The sequence below is a fragment of the Pseudorasbora parva genome, chromosome 18, assembly GCF_024679245.1.
Source record: "Pseudorasbora parva isolate DD20220531a chromosome 18, ASM2467924v1, whole genome shotgun sequence".
Classification (NCBI taxonomy): domain Eukaryota; kingdom Metazoa; phylum Chordata; class Actinopteri; order Cypriniformes; family Gobionidae; genus Pseudorasbora; species Pseudorasbora parva.
In genome coordinates, this window is record NC_090189.1 from 12715797 (window position 1) to 12731904 (window position 16108).

General features: G+C 40.0%; 1 protein-coding gene across 2 annotated transcripts in view; it reads left to right on the plus strand.

The window, feature by feature from the left end:
* The window catches only part of ubap2a (ubiquitin associated protein 2a), a 30785-nt gene extending 17662 nt beyond the window's left edge, over nt 1-13123 (plus strand). For both annotated transcript variants that reach the window (XM_067424601.1, XM_067424602.1), the window contains exons 16-27: nt 956-995; nt 1112-1283; nt 1403-1460; nt 1545-1749; nt 2799-2890; nt 3229-3279; nt 6359-6440; nt 6560-6922; nt 7021-7119; nt 7213-7280; nt 9615-9806; nt 12385-13123. In XM_067424601.1, coding sequence (XP_067280702.1) covers nt 956-995; nt 1112-1283; nt 1403-1460; nt 1545-1749; nt 2799-2890; nt 3229-3279; nt 6359-6440; nt 6560-6922; nt 7021-7119; nt 7213-7280; nt 9615-9806; nt 12385-12480 — 1518 coding nt within the window. In that variant the 3' untranslated portion in view covers nt 12481-13123. The remainder of the gene's footprint in view (nt 1-955; nt 996-1111; nt 1284-1402; nt 1461-1544; nt 1750-2798; nt 2891-3228; nt 3280-6358; nt 6441-6559; nt 6923-7020; nt 7120-7212; nt 7281-9614; nt 9807-12384) is intronic.
* Nucleotides 13124-16108: the final 2985 nt, after the last annotated feature.

Consider the following 16108-nt stretch of genomic DNA (forward strand, 5'->3'; position numbering starts at 1 on the left):
AAGTTAGTAGTCTTGCGTCAGAGGATATATATGAGAGCAGTAGGACAGTGGTAAGGTGAGACAGAGGACTTCACGGTGAAGGTGGGACTGCATCAAGGATCGGCTCTGAGCCCCTTCTTGTTTGCGGTAGTGATGGACAGGCTGACAGATGAGGTCATACAGGAATCTCCATGGACATTGTGATCTGTAGTGAGAGCAGGGAGCAGGTGGGGGAAAGTCTAGAGAGGTGGAGGCTTGCTCTGGAGAGAAGAGGAATGAAGGTTAGTTGCAGCAAGACAGAATACATGTGTGTGAATGAGAGGGAACCAAGTGGAACAGTGAGGTTACAGGGAGAAAAGGTAAAGAAGGTGCAGGATTTTAAGTACTTAGGGTCAACAGTCCAGAGCAATGGGGAGTGTGGAAAAGAGGTGAAGAAGCGTTTGCAGGCATGTTGGAATAGGTGGAGAAAAGTGTCAGGTCTGTTGTGTGATAAAAGTGTACCAGCAAGAATGAAAGGAAAGGTGTACAGGACAGTAGTGAGACCAGCGATGTTTTATGGTTTGGAGACAGTTGCACTGAGGAAAAGACAGGAGGAAGAGCTAGAGGTAGCAGAGCTGAAGATGTTGAGGTTTTCTTTGGGAGTGACGAGGATGGATAGGATCAGGAATGAGTACATCAGAGGGACAGCACATGTGAGATGTTTTGGAGACTAAGTTAGAGAGGCCAGGTTGAGATGGTTTGGACATGTTCAGAGGTGGGAGAGTGAATATATTGGTAAAAGGATGCTGAGGTTAGAGCTGCCAGGCAGGAGGTCAATAGGAAGACCAAAGAGAAGGTTTATGGATGTAGTGAAGAAGGACATGAAGGTAGTCGTTCTGAGAGAACGGAGGCAGATGATTCGATGTGGCAACCCCTGAAGGGAACAGCTGAAAGAAAAAAAACCTGAAATAAAATACTTTTTTTGCATCTCTGACAGAATGGTTTCAATGGTGCGAGGACCTCTGCTGCTTTAGACAGTAAGTCAAACTCATCAGTTTTACCCTTCTTTCCGTGTCATGCATTAAAGATTTAAGTTAACACTCTGTAACTACTTAATTTTAGTAATATATGACATTTATGCCTTCTCCATCAGCCACATCGAGTTCCTCCACTCCAAAACAAGAGTCTCCCTCTCTGGGTGGCAACACAAGTGTTGCCCCATCTGCCCCATCCTCACTGTTGCCCCCTTCTGTTACACCACACAGCTCTGTTCTGCCCAGCCTGGCATCTGAGCTGTCCTCTGCCAGCTTACCTCCCCTCAGCAGGTAAACAAGATGTTTTAAACCTTTTCTTGGTATTGCTCATTTATATACATATGATTTCATGCTTTCAAAAATGTTATGTGGGCCACATATATCTGTGACACTTCCTGTTTTTCCTGTAGTCATGTGAGCAGTGGCCATTCCTCTGTGTCGGCACTTTGCACCACATCTTCACTTACAGTGAGTTCTGTAGGATGCACAGACACACACATTCTCCCCTCATTCCTGCCTGTAACACCTCTCTGTGTGTGTGTGTGTCCTCAGTATACCAGTGTGGACAGCGTGAACTCTCTCGCCCCCTCATCGATGCCATTTTCCTCCCCGCCTGTGTCCGTTCTGTCCAGCATCAGCGTGAACAGTGCAACGAGTGGTGGCAACAGTCTGCATGGGTCTGGAGTTTTGGGTCATGGCAACAATGGTAGCGCACCTTCTGGTATCAGGGCTGCCCCGCTACTGTCTTCCTCCAGCGGTAAGAGAGCACACAATATCGTAATCATATAGCAGTTGTCACAATACCATGTAGTATCATGATGCCATTTAAAAATCAGTACTATGAAGCAAGGCTTCCTTTATTTATTCAAAAATACAGTAAAACAGTACTATTGTAAAATTTTACAATTTAAAATAAAATTTCAATTTATTCCTGTAAGGCAAAGTTGCATTTTCAGCAGCCATTACTCTAGTGTCAAATGATCCTTCAGAAATCATTCTAATATGCTGATTTGGTACTTAAGAAACATTTCTTATTACTATTAATGTTGAAGACATACACATGCCAAAAATATATATTCTGTTTGCGAACAAATGGACAGTTTTTAAGATGACCATAGACATAATTCTATCAAAATGTCCCAAGCATGTATATAAACATAAAAAGGTTTTTATAATTTGAATATTTTCTTAAAATCTAATTAAACTTGTTGCAATAGTTGTTACCAGTGTTACATTACTTGGCCATTGTTGCACCGACACAGTTGTTTTCCGTTTTTACAGAAATAAAAACCATTTAGTTCTTTTGAACAATAGACGCTACAATTATAAACTAAATGCGACTGATCCATACAGCACAAGCTGCAGAGTCGCAACACATTGCAGTAGGAGTCAAAATGAGATCACGTATCAAATGAAGAGAGTAAGGGGATGACTGATGCAACAGATCCCAAGCGTCATTGACTCATCTTGTAAAATGTGTGGTCAGTACCGCTGCTCCCTATACATAGAGCAATGGTGAAAGAGGGCACATTCAAAAGCAATTTCAATACCCCGCATTTATATAGCGGCTGCCTGATGCCCACAAATTATAGGCATATACACAGAATACACATGATCGTAGATTCAAAAGTCAAAAGCGAATGCACATTAAAAATACCCCCCCTCCCCTCTGTGTTATCACCGTTGTTCCAAGTTTATATAACAGTGTTTTTCACGGTGACATCCCTAAATCTAATCAGCCATTTTAGTTTAGGGGGAAATGTGCAATTCTTTATTCTCAAAAAACTCTTTCCTGTCTGTGTGCAGGTAAAGCTCCTCCTAATCTCTCTCAGGGGGTTCCTCCACTGCTGCCTAACCAGTACATCATGGGACCTGGAGGTCTGCTGCCTGCCTACCCAGTAAGAACCCTCATCCTCTTAAATCAAAACCGATCAGCTTTCACTCCTCTGGGAGGAATTGTAGTTTATGTGGAATTTCAGGATTTTTTGTGTGCGTGTGTTTGTTTTGGGTTGGGTGATTTAATGGTGTTGCTTTCATCCACTCTTGTAAAGTGGTGTGTGACTTGTGTGTCTGAATTGTAAAGAGTTTATGTGATGCGTATTTCATTATGTGACCCAGTACAAGCTCTGAGCCTGTGAATAATGTAATATTGATTATTGATTTCAGTAACATTTATAGTTTGTAAGTATAGGTGTTTATTTATAGTGTGCTGAAAGTTCTTATTTGTGTTGTGCAGCAGATTTATGGCTATGAAGACCTCCACATGCTCCAATCCAGGCTACCAATGGTGAGCACGAGACCATCAAATTCCCTCTTTTTTAGTTATGACAAGCTCTAAAATATTTTATCGGTTGGAAATTGTCAGTTGCAAGGGCGAGGGGTGGGAGTCGTGAGTCAAAATGTTTGAGATCCACTGCTTTACAGCTGCTGCTGAGCTTTACATTTTCTTTTTAAACGTCATTTCTATTTTCTTAGCTATTGGTTGACTGACATTAGACATCTTGAGAGTAGAATGGCAGATATATCTCTATGACATTAGACAAACACAACTGCTGATATTCACTCATTGACAAGATGTAAATATTTTAGGAAACAACAGAAGAGCTGACATTTGTTAATGGGCCATGCTTTGTGTTTATTAGCTCAAAAAGCCCAAAGACTAATCTGCCTGACCCAGGCTTGTTGCAGTTATTACATAATCACCTTATTAACCACTTCAGCTCTGCAGCAAAATGCAACATTTTTCCTTTTCTTTTTGAGAATTAGGAATATCTGAATTTAAAAGAGCGCCCTACCCACATACATTGGAGTAAATTGATAAAAATGGTCTCATTTTACAGAAAAAACTCTGTTTTAATTTGAACACAGTCGTGGATATATTGTATCTATTCACAATCTTATGATAAACATATATAAAAAATAAATATTTTGATTTATATTTAATTAATTTGTTAATTAAAAATCTATATTTTTTTATCATTTTGGTCTCCAAGCTTTTTGGAAGTTTCTGTTGATTCTATAAATTGGCACTAAACAGGGGGAAAATGAATTTTCTTTATATATCCTTGCAAATAAAAGTTATTGAGATTTATCTGACCAAAGTGTCTAATAACTCCTACTCATCTGCACTGACATAAACTGGCCACTAAGAAATCGAAAAGAAGACTCCGCCTCTTCAACTTTGTAAAGGGAGATCTCGGGCTCTGATTGGTCTAGAATCATGATCCACATGTCTATAAAGAGCTGAGATTCTCGGCTTTTCTGTCACATGATGCAATATGTGATGACATCATCAAAAATTGTGGCTAATATCAACAATCAAAACTAGCAATAATAAGAGTATTTGTCTGCATCACATGTTTTGATCTGGACATCAGTGACATTGACATATTACAGTGTCATTTGGCCATGCTTGCTCACAGACATGTAAAAATAGTCTCATTTGGATAGGGTTGGGCATCGAGAACCGGTTCTAACTTGGAACCGTTTAAAAAATAACGATTCCATTGGAATGACCGACAGCGAGTTGACGCGCAGCTGCATATATTCTCATTCAGCCGGTTAACCTCTGAACACGACGGACGCGCGTTCTGCTGGACTTTTCCTTACGACAGCGTGTTAGTGTTAGTGTGTGTGATCGGTCTGTATTTCGCACGGGATTGCACATAATTCTACGAATTCCCGCAGATTTCAGGCTCACATCTGAAGCGCGCACACACACACACACCGTAATAAAGCCCCCTCTGACATACAAGTGCAAATATGTGCTTCTTTTTCCAGCTTATTATTGGTCAAATACACTCTCAAACTAATTCTCAGTGCACATTTTGAAGAGTATGTAAACACAGTCTTAAACAATTCAGGACGAAATGAAGGAAGAGTAACAGGAACAGTGTTCAGGATCCATGAGTGCGGTAGTTCTTAAAGGGACAGCAGTCATTTGTTATTCAAAGTCAAACTACATTTGTCAAAGTGATTGACTTTGAATCGCGCCGCAGGACCAACGTGAGTTCGGTGTGAATGTACCTTAAGGAAAACAATGACAGCAGAAAAAGACTGCAATCGAAAAACATTTTACTGAACGAGAGAACTCTTTTTAAGCAAATAGCAAAGAAAAACAGCACACGTCAGCTGTGGGATGTTCAAAGCCCTTAAAGCAGAGGTAGGGAACATTGATCCTATAGAGCCACTGCCCTGCAGAGTTTAGCTCTAACCCTAATCAAACACCTGAATAAGGTAATCAAGGTCTTCAGGATTACTAAAGTTACAGGCAGGACAGTGTTTTTTTGGGGTTGGAGCTGAACTCTGCAGGGCAGTGGCTCTCCTACGTTCTCTACCCCTGCCTTAAAGAGACATAGTGAAGGCAAAAATAGTGTGAAATGGGACAAAAATTATTTGTCAATCCTTTTGCATTTTCTCACAAATCTTTTGGGTTCCCCGAGAAACTTTGCATTTACAAAAAGATTTGTGGGCGCAAACAAAGTTTCCCACTCTACCCATTTCGAGCATGATTCAAAACCAGGTTTCCAGCATGGGAGGCGGACGTGCTAACAAGGACGCTAGTCTCTAGTGTTAGTGTTGCTAATGGGCCTCTTGAAGCCAGGGAAGTGAAATTTAAATGCACAGCTCTTACTAGCTTGCATATGTTGCATACATACAAATGTAGATACACACACATACATTTATACACACACACTGTACATAAACATGTGTATATTGATCCTCACTGACATATTCCATGCAATACATGTCTTTAAAAAAAAAAACAACAACGTTAATCTGAAGTTAAACCTGCTTCCCGGTAGGTTTCATTTAAGAATCAATTTAATCCTGGAGTAGCGCTAGTCTTCCTCCAGGAAATAAGTTTATTAAACTATGGATTAGACTAAATCTAGGACTATTAAAACCAGAAAACAGATTTCTGTTATCTGGTTTAAAAGGCCATTTTAGTCCAAGAATAGGCTTAATCTCTGTCCAGGAAACCAGCCCAAAATAATGCATTTATATAATTATAAAAATTAATTTTTCAATGGGATGTAACTGCTTAAATATTACATTAATATAATTTGTTATAGCTAGTACCGGTATAATATATGTTTATTATAAAACATAATTACAATAATAACATAAATATATTTATTTCTTCACTTTACAATGTGATTTTTTTTTTTTTTTAAAAGGATTAAAATCTAAAGGAAGCTTTTATTTCTTTGATTCTTTGGGAGCTTTGATTTCTGCATTTTTTATTTAAAATGTAAATTACTCACGAACACAAAAATATTAATTGCTAAAAACCACAATTATTCGAATAACTGGCTGCCCAGTCTAGCCACTCTGCAATCTCTGCTTTTTTCTGATCCTTGTAGGATTACTATGGAATCACATTCCCAGGGCCGACTGCTACGCTGTCTGGCAGAGATGGAAGCCTCGCCAACAACCCTTACTCAGGTACTGCATCGCTATATTCAGTTGCTTTTTATTGGTCTGTAAGCTTTAATTCATAATGATGGACATGACATCTGTGTACACAAAAGCAGAAAACAGTTGTTTTTTTAACCTCCACTCAGGTGACATCACAAAGTTTGGCAGAGGTGAATCCACCTCACCAGCACCCTCTACCAGCCTGTCTGCTGCTCACGCCCCACAGACGGCACAGCCTCCGCAGGCTCAGAGCCAAGGACAGAGCCAGCCCCAGCCGCAGGGCCACCACAACACCCAACAGACCTTCCTAAACCCAGCCCTGCCTCCTGGATACAGCTATACAGGCCTTCCCTACTACCCCGGAGTGCCTGGCGTGCCCAGCGCTTTCCAGTATGGCCCCACCATGTTCGTGCCCCCTGCCTCGGCCAAGCAGCACGGCATGGGGCTGAGCAACCCCACAACGCCATTCCAGCAGCCCAGCGGATACGGCCAGCACGCCTTTAGCTCAGGTTTCTGCAGATTAGACATGCACAAATTCTCATGCGTACTCTGTGCTGTTGAGTGTTAAAGTATTTTGTGTTTTTTTTTTGTTGTTGTCTGTTTCAAGGGTATGATGACCTGACTCAAGCAGGAAATGAGTACAGCAAAGGCTACAGTAACTCCTCTCAAACACAGGCCAAATCTGCTGCCTCTGGCCCAGGGAAAGGTACAAACATACTCACACTTTACATTTCCTTTTTTATGCGTACATTTACCGTCTATTAAATTGAAATGAATGATGCATCATTTTGTGTCCCAGGTGTCTCTGTGACATCTAGCAATTCTGGGGTGCCAGACATCAGTGGAACTGTTTACAATAAAACACAGGTACTTTTATTTATTTATGCTTTACACACACATAGAGTACCATTAAAAAGTTTGGGGTTGGTAAGATGTTTTTGAAAGAAGTCTCTTGGGCTCACCAGGCTACAAGTATTTGATCAGAAATACAGTAAAAACTGTTATATTGTGGAATATTATTATAATATAAAATATCAGTTTTCTATGAAAATGTTTTCTATCATTCTAATTAGGGCTGTCATTTTTGAGAAAAATCTAATTCGAACGGATATCAAATTTCAAGCAATGCATTTGAATATATTCAAATATATACGAGTAACACTAATCTATCAACTTGATCTGGATAAAGTGCGATTCTTTTATTGACGATAAGCCACGTTTGCATACACTTTTGTCATTCCGATTGAAAGATTCAGTGGACTGTTCACATAAAACGTTATCTAATCCGACCTGGGCTTTCCATGAGCTGACTTTCAGTCAGAATCATTTTGTGAAATGCGTGCACAGTTTATCTGCCACATCAGAAATGTCGACGCTGTCCTCTCCAGCAGCTGGAGTGTTCACGGTTGCCATAGCAACTCTCAACAGCCACCAGGACTTATACGGGTTTATAAAAGCTCTTTATTTGTTGTAAAGTGGAATAATCATCTCAGAAAAAAATTAATTCTGCTGTCAGGTGCAGTTGAAGTAAAAGGTGCCTGGCCGGGACAAACGCTGTCAAGATGAGAGGGTGTAGCCAGGATGTGTCTGTGCCATTATTCCAACATTATCTTCATAATTCCTTACGAAATAAAAAGTTTACCCTCATAAAAATTAACTTTCCTCTCTTGTCAACATTATAGCCTGGTGTGAGTGTGGTGCGCGCGCTTCGGTGGTGGAGCGCCCGCGCGCTGTGTCTCACGTCATATAAGGACGCATACTCAAAAGTAATCCATACCTGTCAAGTATCCTATTTTGGCCGGGAAAGTCCCGTATTTTACCCTTCTTTCCCGCCGTCCTCCCGTATTAGTATTTTCCCGTAAATATCCCATATTTTAACCTGCGTTATTAAAAAATAATAATACTGGAGGAAAAAAAACAAAAACATTTCCAATCTGAGCTCTGTAACTAGCCCTGCAATAACTGCCATCTGTTATAGCCTACAGTACTGTAGGTGGCCGTTGTCGCAAGGCTAGTGTGTGAGGTCAGGTGACGAGTGACAACGGCGGAAAAAAAACTAAAATAAAACAGACGGATGATGGATGTAATGATAGAGATGGAAGGCACTCCTGCCAAAAAGCCAAAACCCTCATGTAAATGCAGTGATCAATGGGACAGCAAATTTAATTTTCTGAGGAGGAGCAGGGTGGGGGACAGTCACGCGTTTTGTAAGTTTTGCGACTTCAGCATCTCACATCCATATCATGTGCGACAGCGGAAGTTCTTTTAAAATGACAGTAACCACTTATAATGACAATGTTAAGAACAAAAGTAATTGCTCACTAAATATGCTCTGCTCTTGACTAAATAACTTCAGTACCTTTAATAAGGATTAATCTATATATAATTCATAACGTTTGCAGTGCAAACTGATAACAAGTATATTTCCTACTTGTTAAGTTGTTATACAAGTAGGAAGAGCACAGGTACAAATTAAAAGTATTATTATTATACAATGAGATACTTTTAAACCGAATTACAGTGCTCCATGTAAACGCACCTGATGTTCCCCGCGGTGGATAACTCTCGTTCGGAGCCTGGCAAACTAGCTCATCTTTAACGGTTACTTTACCATCTATGGTGTAGAACCCAAAATGTTTCCAGACACTACTTTTAAGATGGGTTGGGGTCATTGGCTAGCCATTCTGAGAGTTATTTTCCATTTTCAAAACAGACTGGCTTCGCTTGATTTGGTCATGGGCTTATGCTACAATACGTTTAGAGTGCCCTCTACTGGATGAGATGGCAAACAATAAAATAAAAAACAATCTACATGGCATAATTATTTATTAAATAATACAATACATCTATAAAATGCAATTATTTATTTATTATATAACTAGATAATTTATTTATAGTTCGATTACGGATATTTCACATCCTGTTCGAATGCATATTTGAATATCGAATAAAAAGTGATGGCCCTAAATTCTATTATGCTGATTTTCCACTCAGGATTTTTGTGCAAGTTGAGGATGGTTGTGTGGCTTAATATTTTTTGGGAAACTTCTTTGAATTGATGGTTAAGAAGAACAGTATTCTTAATTAGTAATCTTTTAGATCAGTGTAATGCTTTCAACAAAAAAAAAGAGAAAAAAAAACAGACACATAAATGTAAAAATTAGTTTTAACATTAAGTGTGTTTGTGTGTGTTTTCTGCAGCCGTTTGATAAGCAAAGTTTCCATGCTGGCACACCTCCTCCTTTCAACCTCCCCTCGGCTCTTGGCGGCACGGGACCTTTGACCCCTGGTGCTGCCCCTGGTTATGCTCCGGCTCCATTCCTTCACATTCTGCCGGCACACCAGCAGCCCCACTCACAGCTGCTCCATCACCACCTCACCCAGGATGGACAGGTCGGTCCTTGTCTATTAACACATACATATAAACATATGTAAACACATATAAGTGCACATATAAAACACATATAAATGTCTTTTTACATACATTGAGATATTATTGAAATGTACATGAACCAAAATACACATCAAGCCAAAATCAAAAAGGCACAACCCCATTTCTACCCCTTACCCCAGTGGTCCCCAAACATTTTGTAGCACACACCCCTTTCTAATGTTTGATACCTGTCAAACCCCCCACCACCTTATTCCGGTTAAACATCACATTTTTAATAGCAATAACTAAATACAAATATTCTCTGTATATAAGAAAACATCAACATTTCAGTTTTAATATATATACAGCATAGAGTAAGGGGGATTCAGGGGCATGCTCCCTCGAGATTTTTCTTAATTTTCTGATCTACATATAAGCATTAAGCATTATTGGTTTGCGTGATTATTTTTATTGGTAGTTTAACATTTCAATCCTAAAACAGCTGCCAAATATGAAATGTTTAGTTTAGCTACCAACACCATACCTGGAGGAGGTCCATATTCCAAGAGTAGGAATATACAGGTCCTTCTCAAAAAATTAGCATGTGTGATAAAAGTTAATTATTTTCCATAATGTAATGATACAAATTTAACTTTCATATATTTTAGATTCATTGCACACCAACTGAAATATTTCAGGTCTTTTATTGTTTTAATACTGATGATTTTGGCATACAGCTCATGAAAACCCAAAATTCTTGTCTCAAAAAAATTAGCATATCATGAAAAGGTTCTCTAAACGAGCTATCAACCCAATCATCTGAATCAACTAATTAACTATTAACACCTGAAAAAGATTCCTGAGGCTTTTAAAAACTCCCAGCCTGGTTCATTACTCAAAACCGCAATCATGGGTAAGACTGCCGATCTGACTGCTGTCCAGAAGGCCATCATTGACACCCTCAAGCGAGAGGATAAGACACAGAAAGAAATTTCTGAACGAATAGGCTGTTCCCAGAGTGCTGTATCAAGGCACCTCAGTGGGAAGTCTGTGGGAAGGAAAAAGTGTGGCAAAAACGCTGCACAACGAGAAGAGGTGACCAGACCCTGAGGAAGATTGTGGAGAAGGACCGATTCCAGACCTTAGGGGACCTGCGGAAGCAGTGGACTGAGTCTGGAGTAGAAACATCCAGAGCTACCGTGCACAGGCGTGTGCAGAAAATGGGCTACAGGTTCCGCATTCCCCAGGTCAAGACACTTTGGGCTACAGAGAAGCAGCACTGGACTGTTGCTCAGTGGTCCGAAGTACTTTTTTCGGATGAAAGCTAATTTTGCATGCCATTCGGAAATTAAGGTGCCAGAGTCTGGAGGAAGACAAAATGCCTGAAGTCCAGTGTCAAGTACCCACAGTCAGTGATGGTCTGGGGTGCCATGTCAGCTGCTGGTGTTGGTCCACTGTGTTTTATCAAGGGCAGGGTCAATGCCGCTAGCTATCAGGAGATTTTGGAGCACTTCATGCTTCCATCTGCTGAAAAGCTTTATGGAGATGAAGATTTGGTTTTTCAGCACGACCTGGCACCTGCTCACAGTGCCAAAACCACTGGTAAATGGTTTACTGACCATGGTATTACTGTGCTCAATTGGCCTGCCAACTCTCCTGACCTGAAGCCCATAGAGAATCTGTGGGATATTGTGCAGAGAAAGTTAAGAGACGCAAGACCCAACACTTTGGATGAGCTTAAGGCCGCTATCGACGCATCCTGGGCCTCCATAACACCTCAGCAGTGCCACAGGCTGATTGCCTCCATGCCACGCCGCACTGAAGCAGTCATTTCTGCAAAAGGATTTCCGACCAAGTATGGAGTGCATAACTGAACATAATTATTTGAAGGTTGACTTTTTTTTGTATTAAAAACACTTTTCGTTTATTGGTCGGATGAAATATGCTAATTTTTTTAGATGAGTGAGAGTGAGCTTGCAGTGAATCGCGTTCGGACTGCAGAGAATGTGCTCAGTGAAAAAAGCCCTTTTCTTTTGACCTAAAATGAAAAGGGCAGGGCTTTGACGCAGACACGCTTGTAAAATCAAATGAAAATATGATTTACTATAATTTACTACAGCTTGTAATATGAAATATGTATTTCTCAATAATACTCTGACATGTGAATTTAGACATGTGAAGTTAGAAACGTAAAATAAATAGAGACAATTTTTCTGCCATTACAAACATTCTTTCGCGCACCCCCGGTGGTCAGTCTGCGCACCCCAGTTTGGGAACCATTGGCTTACCCCTGCCCTTTTCCCATTCCCTCGGTTTTGCGTGTTCACATGAATTGGTAGGGGTAGCTCTATTCTCTTTTGTTTGGAGGGGTATGGGAAAGGGCCAGATAGCCCTTCAAACAAAGAATTTTCAGAATCCCAAAAGAATCCCAATTTCCCTGGATACACCAGGTGCAGCGGCAACATGTAGGATCCTATAAAAACACGGAGGGAAACATGAAATCAGTCATAAAACGTAGAATTGACTGTACGATGAGGAATTTTTTGATGAATTAATAAAAAGCATGTCGGTATACTTAAAGGGTGTTTGTTCATATAGGGTGGGCCAAACCAGAGAAGCCAGTCCAGCGCCATGCAGCAGAAGACCCAGGTCAACAAGTCCAACTATGGCAGCTCTCCCTACTGGGGCAACTGAGCACAGTCCACAGCGCAGGTGCCGTCCCGCACCCGACGGCACGCCGCCGATCGGAGCAGAGGGACACTCGTACACACTACCATCATCCTCATCCTCCTCACGCATTCTCATCTCCCCTTTTCAAAGTTTTGGCTGTTGTATGTAAAGTATATTTATGTATGTATTTATACAGTATATATGTATTGGTAGAATATGAAATGTGGTTTTTCTGCATTTTGTTTTTGAAGGAATTTTTTTTCATTGCTAACTGGTTAAGATATGATGACAGAAGTGATGAGAACATAACAGAAGAGTCAATATACTTGAAGCAGAGCAGGCATCATGATTCAAACATGGGAGTTTTTATTTGTATACATACCCCTGATAATGTATGTACATTACTGCTAAGCTTGATCACTTGATGGTGAAGCCTTTTTTTAACTTTTGTATTTTGCTCTTCCTCCCACCCCCCACCCCCTTCACCTGTGAACTTTTCTATTGAGGGGGATTTTTAATTTCAGTGCTTAATTTTGCTCCCTCTGCCCTTCATTTGTGAAATCCCACCCACCCACCAAATTGGCTAAATGGTAGCATTTTAGATCAGATTTCATTTTAACATTGGTTTTACCCTTGTTGTCAAAATAAAACTGTCCAGTTTACTCGTTTCAGTCTGATTCTTTTAATTATTTTTTTTCTGAACATGAGAGAATTAAAAATACAATAATGTTTAGACATTTAAAAAAGAAAAAGTAAAGATGGAAAAAAATTATATACATTTACATATATATTGATATGTAAATATAAATCATATCTTAAATGATAAATATATATACATATATTGTAAATAAACTACTTCATTTTATTTACAATATATGAAACAAGCTAAACGGATATACTTTCAACTGATTTTCATGACTGATCATCAATTTATATTTAAGTCAAATGTTTTCCAAAAATGTGGCACCACTGTGGCTGTTACACATACAAAGTACTTAAAGACCCTGGGCCAGTTCTTCGTACATGGCTAACTCAGTTAGCTGGATTTGATTATTGACGATTCCGCTTGATCTCGAATTGTTTGGTTCTTCGAAGCCCATCCTGGACTTGCTTTAAGAAAACGGTAAGAAACTAATTACTATCACATAACAAACCTGTTTCAAATTGAAAATTAAAAATGACTGAACTTTCAGTTTCAGTCAATCTTGAGTACCTAGAGTAGTAATGGATCCTGTACCAGGTCCAGGATCGAGTCTTTCCGGAAAAAAAAAAAAACGAGTGCCTGGAGCCGTATCGTGTGGCCGGAGCTAAAGAATGAAGAGCTCACACAGCGGTGACGTTCTCAAGCGTGGAGAAGAAAAGGCTACCCAGATTCAACTAATACATATATGATCCAGAATCAGATCCGGAAGATGAAATAAATTGAACAGGAGAAGCAACAACAGCAGGACGTCCGTCTCTGTGGTATGTACTGTATTTAGTGGCCTGTCAACATTTGTGTGTGTTTACTCGCTGTTTATGAGGACATGATTCGGTTTATGGACTATTGTATTCGACTAAACATTAGCAGTAGCAAGCAAAATGGTTTTGCACGTCAGACTAGTGTAACGTTATACATAGAACAACAATGGAGTAACCGTTAGCGCATATTGGTCAACTAAACAAATGTATTAAAACGCACACCATAGATTGCATGCTCCATTGATAAATTAACTAACGTTATACACTATAGGGTTGTTTACTGATGTTTACTTACGCGACGATAGCCAACAACAGACATTTGAAGCAGTTTTACGCACCGCGCACCATCGTGATCCTTTATCGCTGGGACCGCTCTGTCAAAAACACACTTCTTTGGTAACTGTTGATTTCGTGAAGTCCTGTGACAGCAGTGACCGTGGAGATCCACTTTTGCGACACTCCTGAAGCGTGATATGACGCTTCTCGTCATTTCTGCATTCAAATCATTTCAAATGCAGCGCTGCCTTCCCGGAATGCTGTGCTGAAGCGTTAAAGTCGCTTGATGTCACCCATAGGAATAAAGTGGAGCGGCGCCACAGAAGTGTTGCACGGAGGAATGGATCTGCACCTGAGAACTGTGTTTATGGGCATGCATTTGGTCTCTCGCTCTGGTCACGCGCGCACGCAGCCTTCCGGGAGAAGAGCCGTACGGCCCATACAAGGACCTTCCGCTCTGTCGACGTCAAGCCGACCCATACTTGAAAAAGACTCTCCGAAACTTGTGAGAAACCGGAAGGAGTATTTTTGACACAGAAATACTCCATCAAACGCCCAACATTAGTTTTTGAAACTTTAGCCCCATTCGCACAGGACTAGTATTATCTAGGGACCTCTGGTGATGTGTAATAATTGCAGAGAATGTCTGTGATCTTAATCCCGTGCGAATCGGGAATCTATAATTTGTAAAGTAAAAATTCCCCCGCAAATTCCCTTCCATATTTCGCCGAACACCGAGGTCCTGTGATAGTAGTCCCGTGCGAATCAACATCTCTGTGATTTGGCCAGGATTAGGCGGATCGTATATAATTTTTGCACGCTTTTTTTCTTCCTGTAAGCATTTCTACAATGTAAAAAATTATTTCGAAAAAAAGTTACCTGGTTGCCTTAAAATTTTGAATTCATTGAAATTAAAATTTTGAGTTAATACAATGAATTTTTTTTTTTAGATTCGACAACCTTTATTAAAAGATTTTGTAAGCATATTGGGTAATAATGTGTGTGTTATTTCTGATGACGCAGTGAAACATGCCAAATTGTGCTATTTTCATGATTTATCACATTTTTTATGTGGTTCAGATACAAAAATATTTTGAGTTTCTATTTATTAAACTAATTTCCTTCATTGTATCAACTCAAATTTTTAATTTCAATAGACTCAAAATTTTAAGGCAACCAGGTTACTTACTTTTAAGTTAAACCAACAAAAACCACCACAATTTTTTTTACAGTGTATCTTTATCTTTCACGAAGAATAAAGTCTGCATTCATAATGCGCAGTTATGAATTCCTGTGCAGCCGCCCGCACGGATACTTTCACTTTAGAATGAGTATCAATTTGGGAGTAATCTGATTGAATGGTGTGTTTAATATTAACATCAATACTGTTCTAAATGAAGAAAAGAACAGTACAGTACAAAGACAAGCTTGTTTAAATGGGCGCTTTTACATTTAGTTTTGAAACTGAATCTTCCGCCGTATATGGTATTCAGCTTCTCACTCGTGATAAATGAAATCTCTAATTCACAGGGGTCCTGCGAATAGTGCTATACTCTATGTTTAGGATGGGAATCCAAGTTCCCCCCCCCATTCGCCGTATGGTCAGCAAAACCCCCGAACACATCTTCCCTTTTTAAGAATGACTTCAATGCCGTTCTTTGTTCTTTTCTCAAAGAAAAAATTAACTCCAAGTCTTCCAGAATCGCAGTCAAAGCTGATTCGAAAGACCGCCGTTCACCAGTTTCTGTGTTTACTAGAAGCACGCAAACGCAACTCGGCCGTCATCATTATGGCCCCACCCGCCGACTCTATACACGATGTGATTGGCCCGTCCTGAGTGAGTGGAATACAGCTCAGAAGGGTATTGAGAGTTCCTAGACACTTGTAGATTAAATTTGCTGGTGCCGCTAGGGTG